The following is a 25762-nucleotide window of genomic DNA, read 5'->3' as shown; positions in this document are numbered from 1 at the left end:
GGGTACGTAGGTATATATAGGAGGAAGAAGTACATCGGTGGAGCTTCGGTGGGCCCACGAGGGTGGGGGCGCGCCTAGGGGTATAGGGCACGCCTCCTACCTCGTGCCCACCTCGAAGCTTCCTTGGCGTAGGGTCCAAGTCTCTTGGGTCATATTCGGGAAGAAAATCACGTTCCAGAAAGGTTTATTCTATTTGGACTCCGTTTGATATTCCGTTTCTTCAGAACACTGAAATAGGCAAAAAACAGCAATTCTGGGCTGGGCCTCCGGTTAATAGGTTAGTCCCAAAAATAATATAAAAGTGGAAAATAAAGCCCAATGTAGTCCAAAACAGTAGATAAAATAGCTGAAGGAAATATGCCCTAGAGGCAATAATAAAGTTATTATTTATTTCCTTATATCATGATAAATGTTTATTATTCATGCTAGAATTGTATTAACCGGAAACATAATACATGTGTGAATACATAGACAAACTAAACGTCACTAGTATGCCTCTACTTGACTAGCTCGTTGAATCAAAGATGGTTAAGTTTCCTAGCCATAGACATGAGTTGTCATTTGATTAACGGGATCACATCATTAGGAGAATGATGTGATTGACTTGACCCATTCCATTAGCTTAGCACTTGATCGTTTAGTTTGTTGCTATTGCTTTCTTCATAACTTATATATGTTCCTATGACTATGAGAATATGCAACTCCCGTTTACCGGAGGAACACTTTGTGTGCTACCAAACGTCACAACGTAACTGGGTGATTATAAAGGTGCTCTACAAGTGTCTCCGAAGGTATTTGTTGGGTTGGCGTATTTCAAGATTAGGATTTGTCACTCCGATTGTCGGAGAGGTATCTCTGGGCCCTCTCGGTAATACACATCACTCAAGCCTTGCAAGCATTGCAACTAATAAGTTAGTTGCGGGATGATGTATTACGGAACGAGTAAAGAGACTTGCCGGTAACGAGATTGAACTAGGTATTGAGATACCGACGATCGAATCTCGGGCAAGTAACATACCGATGACAAAGGGAACAACGTATATTGTTATGCGGTCTGACCGATAAAGATCTTCGTAGAATATGTAGGAGCCAATATGAGCATCCAGGTTCCGCTATTGGTTATTGACCGGAGACGTGTCTCGGTCATGTCTACATAGTTCTCGAACCCGTAGGGTCCGCACGCTTAAAGTTCGGTGACGATCGTAATTAGGGTTTTTGTGTTTTGATGTACCGAAGGTTGTTCGGTGTCTCGGATGTGATCACGGACATGACGAGGAGTCTCGAAATGGTCGAGACATAAAGATTGATATATTAGAAGCCTATATTTGGATATCGGAAACGTTCCGGGTGAAATCGGGATTTTACCGGAGTATCGGGGGGTTACCGAAACCCCCCGGAGGTTATTGGGCCTACATGGGCCCTAAGGGAGAAGAGGAGGGCCCGCCAGTGCAGGCCGCGCGCCCCCTCCCCCCCCCCCCTAGTCCGAATAGGACAAGGAAGGGGGGGCGGCGCCCCCCTTCCCTCTTTCTCCCTTCCCCCTTCCTTTTCCAACAAGGCAAGAGGGGGGAGTCCTACTCCCGGTGGGAGTAGGACTCCTCCAGGCGCACCCCTTGGGCCGTCCGCACCTCCCCCTCTCCCTCCTTTATATACGGGGGAAAGGGGCACCCCATGACACACAAGTTGATCTTCGTGATCGTTCCTTAGCCGTGTGCGGTGCCCCCTTCCACCATATTCCACCTCGGTCATATCGTAGCAGTGCTTAGGCGAAGCCCTGCGTCGGTAGAACATCATCACCGTCATCACGCCGTCGTGCTGACGAAACTTTCCCTCAACACTTTACTGGATCGGAGCTCGAGGGACGTCACCGAGTTGAATGTGTGCAGAACTCGGAGGTACCGTACGTTCGGTACTTGGATCGGTCGGATCGGGAAGACGTATGACTACTTCCTCTACGTTGTGTCAACGCTTTCGTTGCCGGTCTACGAGGGTACGTAGACAACACTCTCCCCTCTCGTTGCTATGCATCACCATGATCTTGCGTGTGCGTAGGAATTTTTTTTGAAATTACTACGTTCCCCAACAATAGCATGGAGCAATCAAAAATTATAGATACGTTGGAGACGTATCAATATGCTGGTCGTCTTTATCACACCTTTAAAGAGGCTTGTTCCGCGCGTGGTTTGTTAGGAGACGATAATGAGTGGTACATAGCGTTTGATGAAGCGGTTGTCTGGGGGTTGGGGCATCGACTTAGAGAGCTGTTTGTGACTATGCTCATGCATTGTTCTATCAGGGATGAGATGGGTTTCTTTGAACGTTACTGCGTTAGCATGTATGATGATATCCAGCATAGGTTGCGGCATGCCCTGGGTAATCCAAACTATGTTGTTCCTCCTGAAAGATTAAGAAATATGCTTCTTGACGAGTTGGTCGACGTTTTCTCGAAACATGGTTCTGTTATAAGAAGTTTTAACTTGCCATCTCGCTCTAGCGAAGGTGAGCAGTCTGGTGATAATCGCCTTATTCGTGAGGAACTGTCTTATGATGCATGTGCTCTGTCTAAACAGTCCTTGGTTATGTTTGCCAGTTTAAATGAGGACCAGTTGGTTGCTTATAAGACAATTGTAGAGTGTGTGAAGGCGGGGAAATCGGGCTTTTTTGTCTCTGGGTATGGTGGTACTGGGAAGACTTACCTGTGGAGTGCAATATGTGCTTTCCTTAGGGGCGAGAGGAAGATAGTGCTTACTGTTGCGTCGTCGGGCATTGCGTCACTGTTGTTGCCTGGTGGTAGAACTGCTCATTCTCGCTTTAAGGTACCTATTCTTCTTGAAGATAATACGCAATGTGATATTAAAAGAGGCTCTACGCTTTATAAGTTGCTGATGGTATCTTCGCTTGTTATTTGGGACGAGGCGCTTATGACACACAGGAAATGCTTTGAGGCTGTAGATAGAACTTTGCGTGATGTCCTCTCTGTGGCTAATCCAGATCTTGCGGATATTCCATTCGGTTGAGTAGTGATGGTCTTGGGTGGTGACCTTAGACAAATCTTACCAGTCGTTGAGGGAGGTACTAGGCCTCAGATCATTGATGCAGCAATCACAAATTCTCCGTTGTGGCGTTCTGTTCAGAAATTGTCACTTTCTATTAAAATGCTTTTGGCTGTGCATGTTGCGGATACCCAAGCACAGAAGGATGTTGCCTTATTTAGCAGATGGGTGCTAGATCTTGGGGAAGGGAAGTTGCCTCTCACAAGGCGAGGTGATGAAGTCGAGGCTTCTTGGATACAGATACCGGATGACCTTTTGGTTTGTACATCTGGTGATCCAATAGCTGCTATTGTTTCTTCTGTCTACGGTGATTTTTTGCTTAACTACTTGAACTCTGGTTACTTCCAAGAGAGAGCCATTTTAGCCCCTACCAACGACCATGCTGAGGACATTAATGATTATATTCTTACATTGGTTCCTACTGATAGCAGAGACTATTTGAGTGCTGATTCTATTGACGATTCTGCAGATTCTGTTAGGGACAAAGATGTTTACTATCCAGTCGAGTACCTGAATGCAACTAAAATTATAAATTTCCCAAATCATAGGCTGACTCTTAAGGTTGGTGTTCCGATTATGCTTCTTAGAAACCTGAGCCGGGCAAATGGTTTGTGTAACGGTACATGGCTAATTGTAAAAGAATTAGGTGATCGGCTTATCAAAGCTGTCATTATGACTGGCTCACATGTGGGTGATACCGTTTATATCCCCATGATTGAATTATTGGGAAAGAAGGGAAATGCGCCCTTTGTGCTTAGACGTCGCCAGTTTCCTGTTCATGTATGCTATGCCATGACAATTAATAAGAGCCAGGGACAGACCCTATCTGTTGTTGGTATATATCTTAAGGGTCCTGTTTTTACGCATGGGCAGCTGTATGTGGCAGTGTCTCGTGTTATGTCAAGGGCTTCTTTGAAAATCCTTATATTAGATGTTGATGGCAAATGCGGCTCTGCGACCAAGAACATTGTTTTCCCTGAGGTCTTCCCGGCCGCAGGAATGACCTAGGTTTGTTGTGTATGATGGTAGTCTTCATTTTGGTAGGTTTTGGCATGCTTTTATGAGGTTGATGATATTTTGGGTGGCGACATATATTGTTGGTTGAATAAATATGTGGTCTCGTGTGATGGCTGTGTTTTGGTGCTGATACTTTTGTTGTAGACGGCGATGGTTGATCTGCAGGCTCTTGTTGTGGGGAACAAGAACTTGAGCATCCGTGTGTATGTTTCGAGTGTGTGGCAGCATCGTGGGTCCACTGATAACGGTCCTATCAAACACACTGACATGGTCCTTTTGGATGCCCAGGTATATGGCATCTCTAGCCCCCGTGCCCTATGTTGTTTGTAATTTTCTCTTTCCTTTTCTGCTTGGTAATTGATGCATGTTGTTTCTTGGCAGGGCAATCACATGTATGTTGAGATTGGTGAGAAGCTTGTGCCTAAGTTCAATTGAGACAACCACATCCATGTTGTTTCTTGGCAGGGCAACCATACCTATGCTGAGATTGGTGAGAAGCACATGCTAATACCCTCTTTTGTGTCTTGTATTGATATTTTTCTTGTGTGACCCCACCAAAAGATATCTCGATGCAGCTATTTTCTAATCTAAACATGGATGAATTTCAGCAGTCTCTTAGTTTTCTGCATTTAGCAAGAATGCTACTTTGTTACGTGGTTTGATAAAATAACTACAACAAAGATATATAGATTTCGTGTCTTACTCAATGTGTTCTATAATGATGAAAGCCTCATTTTTTGCCAGGTTCCTGAGCTCCTTTATAGGTCTCTTGCTGTGAAGCTTGTGGTTAGCATGCCTTTCAAGGTCTGATATCATATATCTGTATCTTCTAGCATGCAACCATTTTTGGAGGGACTCAAGTTGACTGATTTCTTCTAGCATTCAATTCTTGTGAGGGTGGAGCTGGAGAAGGCGGGGCGTCAGAGCAGAGCCAGTTGCAGCGTCCACGATCTCCTCGGGCATGGACAATCCCGCCAGATTGACCACGTTGCGGGCTTTGGTCAGCGGTGTGTGTGCCCAGTGGTTGGAGCACACTAAAGTGGAGGAACAGTGCTGTCGTCAACTATGGATTCAGGTAGTTTCTGATTTTCTCTCCTCTTGTGGTGGTCCTGCAGGTTACTGTTTACATGATGCATTGCTTGCAATCGGTGTCGTGCTTGTGTGTCTGCTATAATGCCTCTGCTACAACATGACATGTGTTAATGTAGTGTTTATTAAGATTTGGTCAGCATGCTGAATAAGTCCTGGGTTTATCCGTGTGTGGCAGATCCTGAGAGTTCTGTCAGGACAGGGTGAGACACTGAGGCAAAAGGCAAATGTACATGCTCCTTATTACTTATCATAAACATTTTCCTGGGAGCTCTTTTTTATTATTTCTCATCTGAAATTGGATTCATACTGATGCCATTCTTACATCTCATTTTGTAACAGTTATCTTATGATATTATGAGTCTTGGGGATTATAAGTGCCATTCAACTGTTCACTCTCATGAGAAAGACGGGTTGGCGCTTACTGATGCAACAACCAATGCAAACAGGTTCTTGATGTTCCTTTGCCTCTCGACGTCTCTTTTATTGAAACTGCATTAACCGTTCTATGCCTAATGCTACTTCTGCTTGTCATGTCCTTTCTTTTCAGGTTTGAACCGTCCGTGCCTACTGTTGCCCCAACGACTGTGGGCAAGAAAGGTCTGGAAGAAGCAGAACCCTTTACTAGGTATTTACCTTGCCCCAATTGATCTCTTCTTCTTGGGCCTTTGTTATCATTTCACATTGCACCATATCATTTTCATTGATTCTTGCATCATTTCAGGAACAACGACGTCTTTTGGTGACCTAAGCCTTTTGGAAACAAGTTTTGTAAATGGATGGTTTTTTATCAGTATAGATGTACTATCGATTCCTCTGCTTGAGCTCTGGCTCGCAGGCACATATTGCCAAATCATTTGGTAGCTTCAGAGCTACGGTGACTGTTATCACAACAATGTCACTGTCCATCCAGACTGTCGGGCTACTTGGAGACAGACTGCCTTTTAGTAAGGTTGAAACATACTTGGATTCCCTTGCCATCATTCCATTTCTTAATTCCAACTCTCATATTTTTGTACACTGACCTCTACCCATTACATGAGCGTTGTAGGTGCACACCTTCCAAGTGTATATCCTGGACTTGGTGCCTGGAGGTGAAACGAGTAAATCGATCAGCTGACCTGCAACAACCTTCAAAATGCTTTCGCCCCTTGTGTTTCAGTTTCAGTCAAGGCGATATCCATGTGTAGAGGGTCATAAAGCTTCGGTGCCCTGGTTATTTTGTTTGTATATATGTAAATGAGCTTTGCAATCTGTTGACATCTGCACGTTCATGCTCTGTAGTCTATCATCAAATGTACTCATGAACCTCATCCATGTCAATGTGCCTGCTTGGGCCTGTGATCAATGTGTGATGTCGTTATGTGCTCTCTTGTGCATTATCCTGTTATGATTCATATGGTTTCTGCTTTTCTGAGTCTGTCATACTCCATACGATCAACGACAACCAATGCAGTACTCCATATGTTTCTAACGACATCATATATCTTGCGTAGGAATGTAATTATCTCCAGGTCCTTTGCCGCCACCTGATCATGGCCGTCATCGTCCCTTTGGTACATCTCCTGCCAATCACCTTCCTCCAACTGCGTCTTTCATTTTTGGCAGATTGTCTTGCTGATTTTCTTACCTGTATCTTAAAAAACCGTATCTTATGACTTCCCTGATATTTTTGTACCTTTGGGCTATTTTGCTCTCTCTCTCTCTCTCTCTCTCTCTCTCGGAATATATCAATTACTCAACTAAAACATTCAAATGCATTGGAAATATTCATGTCCATTATCTAAAAAGGTGCACCATGAAATTCCTTTCCTTCTGATCCGTGTACTGGATCCAAAGAAGTAGTTACCACATATGTATTGAGTTAACTGTCAAGCTAGCATTTGCTTTTCTAGGAAATGTTGCTAAACATATCGCTGTATCCCTTTTGATAACATCAATACCACAGAACAGCTTCAAGAGAAGTTTTCTCTTGATGGACTACTAAAAAAAGTTACACAGCACAGCAGAGGGGGGTCTTGGAAGGCAGTAGTTATGTTGTACTATCTAGCGCCATGTTTCTTTCCAAGTATTATCATAGCATTCGATCCGTGCTCCGAATAGGAATTGCCCGGTATAAAGCAACATGCCGAGACTGATGTAGATTGTATAACCGTCTAATCTACCGATCAAATGTAGTTATAATATTTCGTGTTGTTCTTGTCAGATGAAATGCATTGGACAGATTGTGTGCAACTTCTAAAGAAACAGGGAAGGGAAGCGTTGTCTGTAGATCACTTTTCCCTTGGAAAAAAATAAAAAAATAGACAACGACGAGGTAAACATATAGTTTCCTTCATGAGATGCTTTGTTCAATTTCAGGCAATATCATTCATATCAGACCCTATGTTTAAATTTGTTCTTCAGCTTACCATCGTTGTTACAATCGAATGGAGGGGAACCCCTTTGCTGTGCTGCTCTACAAAAAAACACCTCAGAGTTTCACACCTTTTGGATCCTACCCTTTTGTACTTGCTCAAGGCCTGTTATTCAGCTCATGTGCATATTATGACCCATGCCATCTGTCAGTGTTTCTATATGGTCAGTATTTCTATAAGAGCATGATGGCGGCATCGCTACCGCCCCCTTAGCATCCAGGAACCAGGCAAAACGACGTTGTCAATGTGAGGGGCGATGAGCGAATGGGCGGCGGCATCGCGCATAATGGCATGACAATCAGATCGGTGACGTGATCGATGCGGTGTGAAAGATCATGGATGTCGCCTAGAGGGGGGGTGAATAGGCGTTTTAAAATAATTACGGTTTAGGCTTGAACAAATGCGGAATAAACCTAGCGATTAATTTGTCAAGCACAAAACCTAAAACAACTAGGCTCACTTATGTGCACCAACAACTTATGCTAAGCAAGATAAGCAACTAAGTGATAACAAGATATATGACAAGAAACAATATCACTAAGTAAAGTGCATAAGTAAAGGGCTCGGATAAGAGATAACCGAGGCACGCGGAGACGATGATGTATCCCGAAGTTCACACTCTTGCGGATGCTAATCTCCGTTTGAAGCGGTGTGGAGGCACAATGCTCCCCAAGAAGCCACTAGGGCCACCGTAATCTCCTCATGCCCTCGCACAATGCAAGATGCCGTGATTCCACTAAGGGACCCTTGAGGGCGGTCACCGAACCCGTACAAATGGCAACCTTTGGGGGCGGTCACCGAACTCGTACACTTTGGCAACCCTTGGGGGCGGTCACCGGTACCCGTCAAATTGCTCGGGGCGATCTCCACAACCTAATTGGAGACCCCAATGCTTGCTCGGAGCTTTACACCACAATGATTGAGCTCCGAACACCACCAACCGTCTAGGGCGCCCAAGCACCCAAGAGGAACAAGCTCAAGGGTACCAAGCACCCAAGAGTAATAAGGTCCTCTACCTGTAACTTCCACGTATCACCGTGGAGAACTCAAACCGATGCACCAAATGCAATGTCAAGGGAACACGGAGTGCCCAAGTCCTTCTCTCTCAAATCCCACCGAAGCAACTAATGCTAGGGAGGAAAATGAGAGGAAGAACAAGAAAGAGAACACAAAGAACTCCAAGATCTAGATCCAAGGGGTTCCCCTCACATAGAGGAGAAAGTGATTGGTGGAAATGTGGATCTAGATCTCCTCTATCTTTTCCCTCAAAAACTAGCAAGAATCCATGGAGGGATTGCGAGTTAGCAAGCTCGAAGAAGGTCAACAATGGGGGAAGAACACGAGCTCAAAGGATAAGGTTCAATGGGGAAGAAGACCCCCTTTTATAGGGCCTCCCGAATCCAACCGTTATGTGCTCAGCCCGCACACGAGCGGTACTACCGCTCCACGAGCGGTACTACCGCTTAGCACGGTCAAAACACCCCAACGAGAGAGAAAACACGAGCTGAAAATCTGCCAGAGAGGTAGTACCGCTCTAAGGAGAGGTAGTACCGCTTACTGCTTATAAGAGGTACTACCGCTCGGGTGGAGAGGTAGTACCGCTTACCGCATATAAGAGGTACTACCGCTCGGGTGGATAGGTAGTACCGCTTACCGCTTATAAGAGTTATTACCGCTCTACTACCGCGAAACTCGACACGAAAGAGAAAAACACAAGCTGAAAATCTGCCAGAGAGGTAGTACCGCTCTAGGGAGAGGTAGTACCGCTTATTGCTTATAAGAGGTACTACCGCTCGGGTGGAGAGGTAGTACCGCTTACCGCATATAAGAGGTACTACCGCTCGGGTGGAGAGGTAGTGCCGCTTACCGCTTATAAGAGGTACTACCGCGAAACTCGACACGAAAAAGGCGCATCCCCAGAAGAAGCGGTACTACGCGTGGCACAGTGCCACGGTACTACTGCTTACAAGCGGTACTACCGCTCTAGAGAGCAGTACTACCGCTTGAGGCTTTCAAGAACACAACAGAGAAAATAGAGGATGCAAAAGAGCCTAAACTGCCACAACTTCTGCATATGAGCTCCGAATTGAGCAAACTCAAGCTTGTTGGAAACAAGACGACGAGGAGCATCAAAACAGCGACTGGTTAGTAAGAAGAGGCAGGGGAGGTATGCTTACCAAATGGAGGAGTGAAACCTCCAACAAAGAAGAACGAGCATAACATCCAACATCGAAAACATCATAGAAGATGCGAGTGAACTCCGTTTTCGATGAACTCGAGCTTGTCATCAAGATGAGCATAAGCTCTAAGACTTAAAAAGAGAACCAAACAAGAACCAAGAAATATGATGCAAGGATGCAATGGTTTGAGCTCTCTACGAATGATATGGTCAAGCTACTCATCGAGAGCCCTCCTTGATAGTACGGCAATCGATCCTATAACCCGGTCTCCCAACTACCATCATGAGACCGGTAAAATAGAAAACCTATCAAGGGCAAACCTTTGCCTTGCACATGGTCCACTTGAGCTAGATGATGACGATCTTGACTCCCTCAAGTTGGACCACCTTTCTTGATTGCGTTGGCTCGATGAAGACTAGTTGATTGCTCCCCCATACTCCACTATGGGTGAGTCACTCTTCCGCACATCTTCACAAGTCCATTGTCACCACAATGGATGGCAAGCTTCAAGCATTTGATCTCTTTGTGATGCTTCACTTGAATTTGCACACCGCAACCATGGGATCGCTTGATCCCTCTCGGTACATCTTCTACGCTTTGTGGGTTGATCAACTTGATTCACTCTTTGACTTAGTCTTGATCAACCTCTCACAAGACCAACCTTTAGGTAATTCCTTGAATAGCACCTTGGTCGACACAAACTCTCCTTGAAACCAACACATGTACTCCAGGAAAAGCCTATGGACAAAACCTTCAAATATAACTCAAGGCAACCATTAGTCCATAGAGATTGTCATCAATTACCAAAACCAAACATGGGGGCATCGCATGTTCTTACAATCTCCCCCATTTTGGTAATTGATGACAATCACTTTCAAGAGAGTTTATACAAGGAATTATGCATCACCATGCAATGCAACAACCAATAATGCAACCAATAATTGTTGGAAATATGACCTAGAGGCAATAATAAAATGGTTATTATTATATTTCTTTGTTCATAATAATTGTCTATTGTTCATGCTATAATTGTGTTACCCGGAAATCGTAATACATGTGTGAATACATAGACCACAACACGTCCCTAGTGAACCTCTAATTGACTAGCTCGTTGATCAAAGGATAGTCATGGTTTCCTGACTATGGACATTAGATGTCATTGATAACAGCATCACATCATTAGGAGAATGATGTGATGGACAAGACCCAATCCTAAGCTTAGCTCAAAGATCGTGTAGTTCGTTTGCTGTAGCTTTTCTGAATGTCAAGTATCATTTCCTTAGACCATGAGATTGTGCAACTCCCGGATACCGTAGGAGTGCCTTGGGTGTGCCAAACGTCACAACGTAACTGGGTGACTATAAAGGTACATTACAGGTATCTCCGAAAGTGTCTGTTGGGTTGGCACGAATCGAGACTGGGATTTGTCACTCCGTATGACAGAGATGTATCTCTGGGCCCACTCGGTAATGCATCATCATAATGAGATCAAAGTGATCAAGTGATTGATCATGGGATCATGCATTACGGTACGAGTAAAGTGACTTGCCGGTAACGAGACTGAACAAGGTATTGGGATACCGACGATCGAGTCTCGGGCAAGTAACGTACCGATTGACAAAGGGAATTGTATACGGATTGATTGAATCCTCGACATCGTGGTTCATCCGATGAGATCATCGTGGATCTTGTGGGAGCCAACATGGGTATCCAGATCCCGCTGTTGGTTATTGACCAGAGAGGCTTCTCGGTCATGTCTGCATGTCTCCCGAACCCGTAGGGTCTACACACTTAAGGTTCGATGACGCTAGGGTTGTAGAGATATTAGCACACGGTAACCCGAAAGTTTTTTGGAGTCCCGGATGAGATCCCGGACGTCAAGAGGAGTTCCGGAATGGTCCGGAGGTAAAGATTTATATATAGGAAGTCCAGTTTCGGCCTTCGGGGAGGTTTCGGGGTCACTGGTATTGTACGGGGATCACCGGAAGGGTCCCGGGGGTCCACCGGGTGGGGCCACCTATTCCGGAGGGCCCCATGGGCTGAAGTGGGAGGGGAACTAGCCCCTAGTGGGCTGGTGCGCCCCCCTTGGGCCTCCCCCTGCGCCTAGGGTTAGAAACCCTAGGGGTGGGGGCGCCACCCTTGCCTTGGGGGGCAAGGCACACCCTTGGCCGCCGCCCCCCCTAGGAGATTGGATCTCCTAGGGCCGGCGCCCCGCCCCCTAGGCACCCTATATATAGTGGGGGGAGGGAGGGCTGCGCACCGAAGCTCCTGGCCTCTCCCTCTCCCTCCCATGACACTCCTCCATCTCCCAGCGCTTGGCGAAGCCCTGCCGAGATCACCGTTGCTTCCACCACCACGCCGTCGTGCTGCTGAATCTTCATCAACCTCTCCTCCCCCCTTGCTGGATCAAGAAGGAGGAGACGTCTCCCAACCGTACGTGTGTTGAACGCGGAGGTGCCGTCTGTTCGGCACTAGGTCATCGGTGATTTGAATCACGTCGAGTACGACTCCATCAACCCCGTTCTCTTGAACGCTTCCGCTCGTGATCTACAAGGGTATGTAGATGCACTCCTCTCTCCCTCGTTGCTAGATGACTCCATAGATTGATCTTGGTGATGCGTAGAAAATTTTAAAATTCTGCTACGTTCCCCAACAGTGGCATCATGAGCTAGGTCTATGCGTAGTTACTATGCACGAGTAGAACACAAAGTAGTTGTGGGTGTCGATATTGTCAATTTGCTTGCCGTTACTAGTCTTATCTTGATTCGGCGGCATCGTGGGATGAAGCGGCCCGGACCAACCTTACACGTACGCTTACGTGAGACTGGTTCCATCGACTGACATGCACTAGTTGCATAAGGTGGCTGGCGGGTGTCTGTCTCTCCCACTTTAGTCGGATCGGATTCGATGAACAGGGTCCTTATGAAGGGTAAATAGAAATTGGCAATTCACGTTGTGGTTTTGGCGTAGGTAAGAAACGTTCTTGCTAGAAACCTATAGCAGCCACGTAAAAACTTGCAACAACAATTAGAGGACGTCTAACTTGTTTTTGCAGCAAGTGTTTTGTGATGTGATATGGCCAAAGGTTGTGATGAATGATGAATGATATATGTGATGTATGAGATTGATCATGTTCTTGTAATAGGAATCACGACTTGCATGTCGATGAGTATGACAACCGGCATGAGCCATAGGAGTTTTCTTTATTTATTTATGACCTGCGTGTCAACATAAACGTCATGTAATTACTTTACTTTATTGCTAAAGCGTTAGCCATAGTAGTAGAAGTAATAGATGACGAGACAACTTCAAGAAGACACGATGATGGAGATCATGGTGTCATGCCGGTGACAACAATGATCATGGAGCCCCGAAGATGGAGATCAAAGGAGCAAATGATATTGGCCATATCATGTCACTATTTGATTGCATGTGATGTTTATCATGTTTTACATCTTATTTGCTTAGAACGACGGTAGCTTAAATAAGATGATCCCTCGTAATAATTTCAAGAAAGTGTTCCCCCTAACTGTGCACCATTGCGAAGGTTCTTTGTTTCGAAGCACCACGTGATGATCGGGTGTGATAGATTCTAACGTTCGAATACAACGGGTGTAAGACAGATTTACACACGCAATACACTTAGGTTGACTTGACGAGCCTAGCATGTACAAACATGGCCTCGGAACACAGAAGACCGAAAGGTCGAGCATGAGTCGTATAGAAGATACGATCAACATGAAGATGTTCACCGATGTTGACTAGTCCGTCTCACGTGATGATCGGACACGGCCTAGTTAACTCGGATCATGTTATACTTAGATGACTGGAGGGATGTCTATCTGAGTGGGAGTTCATTTAATAATTTGATTAGATGAACTTAATTATCATGAACTTAGTCTAAAATCTTTACAATATGTCTTGTAGATCAAATGGCCCACGTTGTCCTCAACTTCAATGCGTTCCTAGAGAAAACCAAGCTGAAAGACGATGGCAGCAACTATACGGACTGGGTCCGGAACCTGAGGATCATCCTCATAGCTGCCAAGAAAGATTATGTCCTAGAAGCACCGCTAGGTGACGCACCCGTCCCACAGAACCAAGACGTTATGAACGCTTGGCAGACACGTGCTGATGATTACTCCCTCGTTCAGTGCGGCATGCTTTACAGCTTAGAACCGGGGCTCCAAAAGCGTTTTGAGAGACACGGAGCATATGAGATGTTCGAAGAGCTGAAAATGGTTTTTCAAGCTCATGCCCGGGTCGAGAGATATGAAGTCTCCGACAAGTTCTTCAGCTATAAGATGGAGGGAAATAGTTCTGTCAGCGAGCACATACTCAAAATGTCTGGGTTGCATAACCGCTTGACTCAGCTGGGAGTTAATCTCCTGGATGACGCGGTCATTGACAGAATCCTTCAGTCGCTTCCACTGAGCTACAAGAGCTTTGTGATGAACTTCAATATGCAGGGGATGGAAAAGACCATTCCTGAAGTATTTGCAATGCTGAAATCAGCAGAGGTAGAAGTCAAAAAGGAACATCAAGTGTTGATGGTGAATAAAACCACTAAGTTCAAGAAAGGCAAGGGTAAGAAGAACTTCAAGAAGGACGGCAAGGGATTTGCCGCGCCCGGTAAGCAAGCTGCCGGGAAGAAGCCAAAGAATGGACCCAAGCCCGAGACTGAGTGTTTTTATTGCAAGGGAAGTGGTCACTGGAAGCGGAACTGCCCCAAATACTTAGCGGACAAGAAGGCCGGCATCACGAAAGGTATATGTGATATACATGTAATTGATGTGTACCTTACCAGTACTCGTAGTAGCTCCTGGGTATTTGATACCGGTGCGGTTGCTCACATTTGTAACTCAAAGCAGGAGCTGTGAAATAAGCGGAGACTGGCGAAGGACGAGGTGACGATGCGCGTCGGGAATGGTTCCAAGGTCGATGTGATCGCCGTCGGCACGCTACCTCTACATTTACCTACGGGATTAGTTTTAAACCTCAATAATTGTTATATAGTGCCAGCTTTGAGCATGAACATTGTATCAGGATCTCGTTTAATTCGAGATGGCTACTCATTTAAATCCGAGAATAATGGTTATTCTATTTATATGAGAGATATGTTTTATGGTCATGCTCCGATGGTGAATGGTTTATTCTTAATGAATCTCGAGCGTAATGCTACACATATTCATAGTGTGAATACCAAAAGATGTAAGGTTGATAATGATAGTCCCACATACTTGTGGCACTGCCGCCTTGGTCACATAGGTGTCAAACGCATGAAGAAGCTCCATGCAGATGGACTTTTAGAGTCTCTTGATTACGGATCATTTGACACATGCGAACCATGCCTCATGGGTAAAATGACCAAGACTCCATTCTCAGGAACAATGGAGCGAGCAACCAACTTATTGGAAATCATACATACTGATGTGTGTGGTCCAATGAGTGTTGAGGCTCGCAGTGGCTATCGTTATGTTCTCACCCTCACTGATGACTTGAGTAGATATGGGTATGTCTACTTAATGAAACACAAGTCTGAGACCTTTGAAAAGTTCAAGGAATTTCAGAGTGAGGTTGAGAATCAACGTGACAGGAAAATCAAGTTCTTGCGATCAGATCGTGGGGGAGAATACTTGAGTCATGAATTTGGCACACACTTAAGAAAATGTGGAATAGTTTCACAACAAACGCCGCTTGGAACACCTCAGCGTAATGGTGTGTCCGAACGTCGTAATCGCACTCTATTAGATATGGTGCGATCTATGATGTCTCTTACCGATTTACCGCTATCATTTTGGGGCTATGCTTTAGAGACTGTCGCATTCACTTTAAATAGGGCTCCGTCGAAATCCGTTGAGACGACACCGTATGAATTATGGTTTGCGAAGAAACCTAAGCTGTCGTTTCTAAAAGTTTGGGGATGCGATGCTTATGTCAAGAAACTTCAACCTGAAAAGCTCGAACCCAAGTCGGAAAAATGCGTCTTCATAGGATACCCTAAAGAAACTGTTGGGTATACTTTCTACCTCAGATCCGAAGGCAAGATCTTTGTTGCCAAGAATGGGTCCTTTCTAGAGAAAGAGTTTCTCTCGAAAGAAATAAGTGGGAGGAAGGTAGAACTTGATGAAGTATTACCTCTTGAACCGGTAAGTGGCGCAGCTCAAGAAAATGTTCCTGAGGTGCCTGCACCGACTAGAGAGGGAGTTGATGATGATGATCATGAAACTTCAGATCAAGTTGCTACTGAACTTCGTAGGTCCACAAGGACATGTTCCGCACCAGAGTGGTACGGCAACCCTGTCTTGGAAATCATGTTGTTAGACAATGGTGAACCTTCGAACTATGAAGAAGCGATAGCGGGCCCGGATTCCGACAAATGGCTGGAAGCCATGAAATCCGAGATAGGATCCATGTATGAAAACGAAGTATGGACTTTGACTGACTTGCCCGTTGATCGGCGAGCCATAGAAAATAAATGGATCTTTAAGAAGAAGACAGACGCGGATGGTAATGTGACCATCTAAAAAGCTCGGCTTGTCGCTAAGGGTTATCGACAAGTTCAAGGGGTTGACTACGATGAGACTTTCTCACCCGTAGCGAAGCTGAAGTCCGTCCGAATCATGTTAGCAATTGCCGCATTCTATGATTATGAGATATGGCAAATGGACGTCAAAACGGCATTCCTTAATGATTTCCTTAAGGAAGAATTGTATATGATGCAGCCGGAAGGTTTTGTCGATCCTAAGAATGCTGACAAGGTGTGCAAGCTCCAACGCTCGATTTATGGGCTGGTGCAAGCATCTTGGAGTTGGAACCTTCGCTTTGATGAGATGATCAAAGCGTTTGGGTTTATGCAGACTTATGGAGAAGCCTGCATTTACAAGAAAGTGAGTGGGAGCTCTGTAGCATTTCTCATATTGTATGTGGATGACATACTGTTGATGGGAAATGATATAGAATTCTTGGAAAGCATAAAGGCCTACTTGAACAAGTGTTTTTCAATGAAGGACCTTGGAGAAGCTGCTTATATATTAGGCATCAAGATCTATAGAGATAGATCGAGACGCCTCATTGGTCTTTCACAGAGTACGTACCTTGACAAGATATTGAAGAAGTTCAAAATGGATCAGTCAAAGAAGGGGTTCTTGCCTGTATTGCAAGGTACGAGATTGAGCACGGCTCAATGCCCGACCATGGCAGAAGATAGAGAAAAGATGAGTGTCGTCCCCTATGCCTCGGCCATAGGGTCTATCATGTATGCTATGTTGTGTACCAAACCTGATGTAAACCTTGCCGTAAGTTTGGTAGGAAGGTACCAAAGTAATCCCGGCATGGAACACTGGACAGCGGTCAAGAATATCCTGAAGTACCTGAAAAGGACTAAGGAAATGTTTCTCGTTTATGGAGGTGACGAAGAGCTCGTCGTAAAGGGTTACGTCGATGCTAGCTTGGACACAGATCTGGATGACTCTAAGTCACAAACCGGATACGTGTATATTTTCAATGGTGGGGCAATAAGCTGGTGCAGTTGCAAGCAAAGCGTTGTGGCGGGATCTACATGTGAAGCGGAGTACATGGCAGCCTCAGAGGCAGCACAAGAAGCAGTCTTGGTGAAGGAGTTCATTACCGACCTAGGAGTCATACCCAATGCGTCGGGCCCGACGACTCTCTTCTGTGACAACACTGGAGCTATTGCCCTTGCCAAGGAGCCCAGGTTTCACAAGAAGACCAGGCATATCAAGCGTCGCTTCAACTCCATTCGTGAAAGTGTTCAAAATGGAGACATGGAGATTTGTAAAGTACATACGGACCTGAATGTAGCAGATCCGTTGACTAAACCTCTCCCTGGAGCAAAACATGATCAACACCAGAACTGCATGGGTGTTCGATTCATCACAATGTAACTAGAATATTGACTCTAGTGCAAGTGGGAGACTGCTGGAAATATGCTCTAGAGGCAATAATAAAATGGTTATTATTATATTTCTTTGTTCATGATAATTGTCTATTGTTCATGCTATAATTGTGTTATCCGGAAATCGTAATACATGTGTGAATACATAGACCACAACACGTCCCTAGTGAGCCTCATTAGGAGATGGTTTGTCTTTTTCTTTGACTAGCTCGTTGATCAAAGGATAGTCATGGTTTCCTGACTATGGACATTAGATGTCATTGATAACGGGATCACATCATTAGGAGAATGGTGTGATGTACAAGACCCAATCCTAAGCTTAGCTCAAAGATCGTGTAGTTCGTTTGCTGTAGCTTTTCTGAATGTCAAGTATCATTTCCTTAGACCATGAGATTGTGCAACTCCCGGATACCGTAGGAGTGCCTTGGGTGTGCCAAACGTCACAACATAACTGGGTGACTATAAAGGTACATTACAGGTATCTCCGAAAGTGTCTGTTGGGTTGGCACGAATCGAGACTGGGATTTGTCACTCCGTATGACGGAGAGGTATCTTTGGGCCCACTCGGTAGTGCATCATCATAATGAGCTCAAAGTGATCAAGTGATTGATCACGGGATCATGCATTACGGTACGAGTAAAGTGACTTGCCGGTAACGAGACTAAACAAGGTATTGGGATACCAACGATCGAGTCTCGGGCAAGTAACGTACCGATTGACAAAGGGAATTGTATACGGATTGATTGAATCCTCGACATCGTGGTTCATCCGATGAAATCATCGTGGAGCTTCTGGGAGCCAACATGGGTATCCAGATCCCGCTGTTGGTTATTGACCGGAGAGGCTTCTCGGTCATGTCTGCATGTCTCCCGAACCCGTAGGGTCGACACACTTAAGGTTCGATGACGCTAGGGTTGTAGAGATATTAGCACACGGTAACCCGAAAGTTGTTCGGAGTCCCGGATGAGATCCCGGACGTCACGAGGAGTTCCGGAATGGTCCGGAGGTAAAGATTTATATATAGGAAGTCCAGTTTCGGCCTTCGGGAAGGTTTCGGGGTCACCGGTATTGTACGGGGACCACCGGAAGGGTCCCGGGGGTCCATCGGGTGGGGCCACCTATCCCGGAGGGCCCCATGGGCTGAAGTGGGAGGGGAACCAGCCCCTAGTGGGCTGGTGCGCCCCCCTTGGGCCTCCTCCTGCACCTAGGGTTAGAAACCCTAGGGGTGGGGGCGCCACCCTTGCCTTGGGGGGCAAGGCACACCCTTGGCCGCCGCGCCCCCCTAGGAGATTGGATCTCCTAGGGCCGGCGCCCCCCCCCCCCTAGGCACCCTATATATAGTGGGGGGGAGGGAGGGCTGCGCACCCAAGCTCCTGGCCTCTCCCTCTCCCTCCCATGAAACTCCTCCATCTCCCAGCGCTTGGCGAAGCCCTCCGAGATCACCGTTGCTTCCACCACCACGCCGTCGTGCTGCTGGATCTTCATCAACCTCTCCTTCCCCCTTGCTGGATCAAGAAGGAGGAGACGTCTCCCAACCGTACGTGTGTTGAACGCGGAGGTGCCGTCCGTTCGGCACTAGGTCATCGGTGATTTGAATCACGTCGAGTACGACTCCATCAACCCCGTTCTCTTGAACGCTTCCGCTCGTGATCTACAAGGGTATGTAGATGCACTCCTCTCTCCCTCGTTGCTAGATGACTCCATAGATTGATCTTGGTGATGCTTAGAAAATTTTAAAATTCTGCTACGTTCCCCAACAATAATGCATGCGTAAGGGATGCAAATGCTTAGGAACAAAACCAAATCAAGGAGAAAACTCTGAAGACTTCTCCACAAAACTCTCTAAAACTTCTCCCCCATTGGCATCAATTGCCGAAATGGGCGAAAAGCTAAGAAGACCAATATAAATTGTGTGCCTCCAAAAATTGTGTATTTCTCAATTGAATGCAATACACATATCCAACGGTAAATACTTGGAGGAAGACAAACTATATTGAGCCATGGAGGAAGACAAACTATATTGAGGCCCAAAGGAATGATATGCCACAAGGACATAACAAAGAGAGACATAAGAAATCAAGCAATCAAAAGATACCAATTGAAGCAAGCATTCAATGGATATCAATTGAACCAACTAGACCAAAGATCCTATGAGCCACAAGAGAAAAGATATTAAGATATGAGCAGAGGAGTGTTCTAAAGAAACTAGAGAAGCTCCCCATGATTTGTGCACATCAAGAATTTTTGTATTAGGATACAAAGTGCACAAGATAGGATCATAGCTCCCCCAAAATCAATAGAAACTAACAACAAGTGCAAGTGGACAAGAAGGAACCAAAGACTAGCACTTGCAACAAACAAATGGTTGAGCAACAAGTAAAAGAGGCAACTTAAGAATAGGATCAACCAAAACCGATGTGTGTGAGTCAAGGCAATGTACTTGAGAAGACTAATGTACGGATGAGCATTAAGCATCAATAAAGTCTTGAAAGACAGAGTCAACACGGTGCATGGCCTATCATTCCCACACACAACAAGTAAATGGGTTCACAAGCTTACTAATAAGCATATAAAGAACCTATGCTTGAGACAACCCGTGGTGAAGATAGAAGATGAAAGCCTCATCAAGACGAGGGATACCAATTAAGATGGCAAAAGCCTCGTAAAGATAAGCATGAGGAAAATAATCTTCACCACACAAGAGTGCATCAAGATGCAACGAGAAAAGACACGCACTCAAGGCAAAAGCTTTCACGGAGCCACCAAAGAAATAACAAGAAAGACAAGGTGGATGTGAAAGAAAGGATATCATCTAGATATGTAATTTCTCTCAAGTGTATAAGGTTCTAGGTAGACGAAATTATGATGATATATATCTACAAAGAAGGATGTACACCTGAAATAGTTACAACACAAGGAACAAGATATCCAAAAGGAAGTCATACATATACCAATAATATATTTGCTTGGAAGCATAGCACATGGCTAGATATGGTCTTATTGTATATAAATGAATTCCTACCATACAACCATCAAAGACATCACAACTAGCAACAAGACATCATTGTTGGGATGCTTTGAGAAAGGAAACAAGTATCACAAGAAAGAATGGATAACATGCCATGATACAACCTACACAAGGTTGATGCAAGAAATGTGTGCAAGAAGTATATGAAGATACTTGTTACCGAGATAACATTGGAAGGATGTAGTAGATACCAATTGAAGGTACAAAGTAGTTCATTGATCATCCTAGCTTGACTCCAATAAGCACATGGTGACAACACCTTCCTTGTGAATGAGCCGAGCATCCAATGCATCTCCACTTGTTCCTAGAACAACAACACAAACAAAATGGTACCCAAACTCATTGGGACCAAAGAGTTAGAGAACCAACAACACATAGGACAAACTCCACATAAATATGTGCATAGAGAAATGAAAATGAATTTCATGCACATCTCATTCAATTTGAGACTTGGTGGAGTTCCCCCTATATATTGGGTCAAAGAAAGAAAACATGCCAAAGAAACTACAAGAAGTAAATATGCATGCTCAAGACTTTCAAGAACCGAGACCAAAAGACAAAGAAATACCAAGGAAAGAAAAGATACCAAATGAATAAATCATCACTTGGAGGGTATCCATAAAGGATACAACAAGGAATGAGATATCCATTGATATACACAAAGAAGAGACAACAAACTCCCAAAAGAGAGGATGGTTCCAAACAAACCAAGCTCTCTACAAAGTTTCATGATGGCACAAAGTACCAAAACGAAAACTGTTGGGGAACGTAGTAATTTCAAAAAAATTCCTACGCACACGCAAGATCATGGTGATGCATAGCAACGAGAGGGGAGAGTGTTGTCCACGTACCCTCGTAGACCGAAAGCGGAAGCGTTGTAACAACGCGGTTGATGTAGTCGTACGTCTTCATGGCCCGACCGATCAAGCACCGAAACTATGACACCTCCGAGTTCTAGCACACGTTCAGCTCGATGACAATCCCCGGACTCCGATCCAGCAAAGTGTTGGGGAAGAGTTCCGTCATCACGACGGCGTGGTGACGACCTTGATGTTCTACCGTCGCAGGGCTTCGCCTAAGCACCGCTACAATATTATTGAGGATTATGGTGGAGGGGGTCACCGCACACGGCTAAGAGATCTCAAGGATCAATTGTTGTGTCTAGAGGTGCCCCCTTGCCCCCGTATATAAAGGAGCAAGGGGGAGGGGCGGCCGGCCATGATGAGGCGCGCCAGGGAGGAGTCCTACTCCTACCGGGAGTAGGACTCCCTCCTTTTCCTTGTCCAAGTAGGAAAGGGGGAAGGAAGGGAGAGAGGAGAGGAAGGAAAGGGGGGCGCCCCTCCCTCCTTGTCCAATTCGGACTAGAGGGGGAGAGGGGCGCGGCCTGCCCTGGCCGCCCCTCCTCTTCTCCACTTTAGGCCCATGAGGCCCATTAACCCCCCGGGGGGTTCCGGTAACCCCCCGGTACTCTGGTTTTATCCGAAACTTCCCCGGAACACTTCCGGTGTCCGAATATAGTCGTACAATATGTCAATCTTTATGTCTCGACCATTTCGAGACTCCTCGTTATGTCCGTGATCATATCCGGGACTCCGAACTAACTTCGGTACATCAAAACTAATAAACTCATAATATAACTGTCATCGAAACCTTAAGCATGCGGACCCTACGGGTTCGAGAACAATGTAGACACGACCGAGACACGTCCCTGGTCAATAACCAATAGCAGAACCTGGATGCTCATATTGGCTCCCACATATTCTACGAAGATCTTTTATCGGTCAGACCGCATAACAACATACGTTGTTCCCTTTGTCATCGGTATGCTACTTGCCCGAGATTCGATCGTTGGTATCTCAATACCTAGTTCAATCTCGTTGCCGGCAAGTCTCTTTACTCGTTCCGTAATACATCATCTTGCAACTAACTCATTAGTTGCATTCCTTGCAAGGCTTAGGTGATGTGCATTACCGAGAGGGCCCAAAGATACCTTTCCGACAATCGGAGTGACAAATCCTAATCTCGAAATATGCCAACCCAACATATACCTTTGGAGACACCTGTAGAGCACCTTTATAATCACCCAGTTACGTTGTGACGTTTGGTTGCACACAAAGTGTTCCTCCGGTAAACGGGAGTTGCATAATCTCATAGTCATAGGAACATGTATAAGTTATGAAGAAAGCAATAGCAACATACTAAACGATCGGGTGCTAAGCTAATGGAATGGGTCATGTCAATCACATCATTCTCCTAATAATGTGATCCCGTTAATCAAATGACAACACATGTCTATGGTTAGGAAACATAACCATCTTTGATTAATGAGCTAGTCAAGTAGAGGCATACTAGTGACGTTTAGTTTGTCTATGTATTCACACAAGTATTATGTTTCCGGATAATACAATTCTAGCATGAATAATAAACATTTATCATGATATAAAGAAATAAAATAATAAAATTATTATTGCCTCTAGGGCATATTTCCTTCAGTCTCCCACTTGCACTAGAGTCAATAATCTAGATTACACAGTAATGATTCTAACACCCATGGAGCTTTGGTGCTGATCATGTTTTGCTCGTGGAAGAGGCTTAGTCAATGGGTCTGCAACATTCAGATCCATATGTATCTTGCAAATCTCTATGTCTCCCACCTGGACTAGATCCCGGATGGAATTGAAGCGTCTCTTGATGTGCTTGGTTCTCTTGTGAAATCTGGATTCCTTTGCTAAGGCAATTGCACCAGTATTGTCACAAAAGATTTTCATTGGACCCGATGCACTAGGTATGACACCTAGATCGGATATGAACTCCTTCATCCAGACTCCTTCGTTTGCTGCTTCCGAAGCAGCTATGTACTCTGCTTCACATGTAGATCCCGCCACAACGCTTTGTTTACAACTGCACCAACTGACAGCTCCACCGTTTAATGTAAACATGTATCTGGTTTGCGATTTAGAATCGTCCGGATCAGTGTCAAAGCTTGCATCAACATAACCATTTACGATGAGCTCTTTGTCACCTCCATATATGAGAAACATATCCTTAGTCCTTTTCAGGTATTTCAGGATGTTCTTGACCGCTGTCCAGTGATCCACTCCTGGATTACTTTGGTACCTCCCTGCTAGACTTATAGCAAGACACACATCAGATCTGGTACACAGCATTGCATACATGATAGAGCCTATGGCTGAAGCATAGGGAACATCTCTCATTTTCTCTCTATCTTCTGCATTGGTCGGGCATTGAGTCTTACTCAATTTCACACCTTGTAACACAGGCAAGAATCCTTTCTTTGCTTGATCCATTTTGAACTTCTTCAAAACTTTGTCAAGGTATGTGCTTTGTGAAAGTCCAATTAAGCGTCTTGATCTATCTCGATAGATCTTAATGCCCAATATGTAAGCAGCTTCACCAAGGTCTTTCATTGAAAAACTCTTATTCAAGTATCCCTTTATGCTATCCAGAAATTCTATATCATTTTCGATTAGTAATATGTCATCTACATATAATATCAGAAATGCTACAGAGCTCCCACTCACTTTCTTGTAAATACAGGCTTCTCCAAAAGTCTGTACAAAACCAAATGCTTTGATCACACTATCAAAGCGTTTATTCCAACTCCGAGAGGCTTGCATCAGTCCATAAATGGATCACTGGAGCTTGCACACTTTGTTAGCTCCCTTTGGATTGACAAAACCTTCCGGCTGCATCATATACAGCTCTTCTTCCAGAAATCCATTCAGGAATGCAGTTTTGACATCCATCTGCCAAATTTCATAATCATAAAATGCGGCAATTGCTAACATGATTCGGACAGACTTAAGCATCGCTACGGGTGAGAAGGTCTCATCATAGTCAATTCCTTGAACTTGTCGAAAACCTTTTGCGACAAGTCGAGCTTTGTAGACAGTAATATTACCGTCAGCGTCAGTCTTCTTCTTGAAGATCCATTTATTCTCAATTGCTTGCCGATCATTGGGCAAGTCAACCAAAGTCCATACTTTGTTCTCATACATGGATCCCATCTCAGATTTCATGGCTTCAAGCCATTTCGCGGAATCTGGGCTCACCATCGCTTCTTCATAGTTCGTAGGTTCATCATGATCTAGTAGCATGACTTCCAGAACAGGATTACCATACCACTCTGGTGCGGATCTTACTCTGGTTGATCTACGAGGTTCGGTAGTAACTTGTTCTGAAGTTTCATGATCATTATCATTAGCTTCCTCACTAATTGGTGTAGGTGTTACAGAAACCGGTTTCTGCGATGTACTACTTTCCAATAAGGGAGCAGGTACAATTACCTCATCAAGTTCTACTTTCCTCCCACTCACTTCTTTCGAGAGAAACTCCTTTTCTAGAAAGGATCCATTCTTGGCGACAAATGTCTTGCCTTCGGATCTGTGATAGAAGGTGTACCCAACAGTCTCCTTTGGGTATCCTATGAAGACACATTTCTCCGATTTGGGTTCGAGCTTATCAGGAGTTTTTTCACATAAGCATCACAGCCCCAAACTTTCAGAAACGACAAGTTTGGTTTCTTGCCAAACCACAGTTCATAAGGTGTCGTCTCAACGGATTTTGATGGTGCCCTATTTAACGTGAATGCAACCATCTCTAAAGCATAACCCCAAAACGATAGCGGCAAATCTGTAAGAGACATCATAGATCGCACCATATCAAGTAAAGTATGATTACGACGTTCGGACACACCATTACGTTATGGTGTTCCGGGTGGCGTGAGTTGTGAAACTATTCCGCATTGTTTCAAATGTAGGCCAAACTCGTAACTCAAATATTCTCCTCCACGATCAGATCGTAGAAACTTTATTTTCTTGTTATGATGATTTTCAACTTCACTCTGAAATTCTTTGAACTTTTCAAATGTTTCAGACTTATGTTTCATTAAGTAGATATACCCATATCTGCTTAAATCATCTATGAAGGTGAGAAAATAACGATATCCGCCACGAGCTTCAACATTCATTGGACCACATACATCTGTATGTATGATTTCCAACAAATCTGTTGCTCTCTCCATAATACCGGAGAACGGTGTT

At 44.8% G+C, this 25762-nt stretch overlaps 2 protein-coding genes across 2 annotated transcripts; both read left to right on the top strand.

Moving 5' to 3' along the window:
* The first annotated feature begins 2087 nt into the window (after positions 1-2087).
* On the top strand, positions 2088-3014 carry LOC147990068 (uncharacterized). The gene has a single exon (XM_087522160.1). The coding sequence runs from the start codon at positions 2088-2090 to the stop codon at positions 3012-3014; it is 927 nt and encodes a 308-aa protein (XP_087378286.1).
* Positions 3015-3020: 6 nt separating this feature from the next.
* On the top strand, positions 3021-4058 carry LOC147990067 (uncharacterized). The gene has a single exon (XM_087536989.1). It carries the CDS (start codon positions 3021-3023, stop codon positions 4056-4058), a length of 1038 nt encoding a protein of 345 aa, XP_087393115.1.
* The last annotated feature ends 21704 nt before the right edge of the window (positions 4059-25762 follow it).

This window comes from Triticum urartu, chromosome 1A, assembly GCF_056163025.1.
Source record: "Triticum urartu cultivar PI428250 chromosome 1A, HENAU_Tu73, whole genome shotgun sequence".
NCBI classification, from domain to species: domain Eukaryota; kingdom Viridiplantae; phylum Streptophyta; class Magnoliopsida; order Poales; family Poaceae; genus Triticum; species Triticum urartu.
The sequence above is the reverse complement of the archived record's forward strand: the minus strand, read 5'-3'. Positions and strand labels throughout refer to the sequence as shown.

Bases quoted from the DNA above. Each gene is read 5' to 3' on its own strand.
- LOC147990067 (XM_087536989.1), top strand. From the start codon at position 3,021: ATGGTCTTGGGTGGTGACCTTAGACAAATCTTACCAGTCGTTGAGGGA.
- LOC147990068 (XM_087522160.1), top strand. From the start codon at position 2,088: ATGGAGCAATCAAAAATTATAGATACGTTGGAGACGTATCAATATGCT.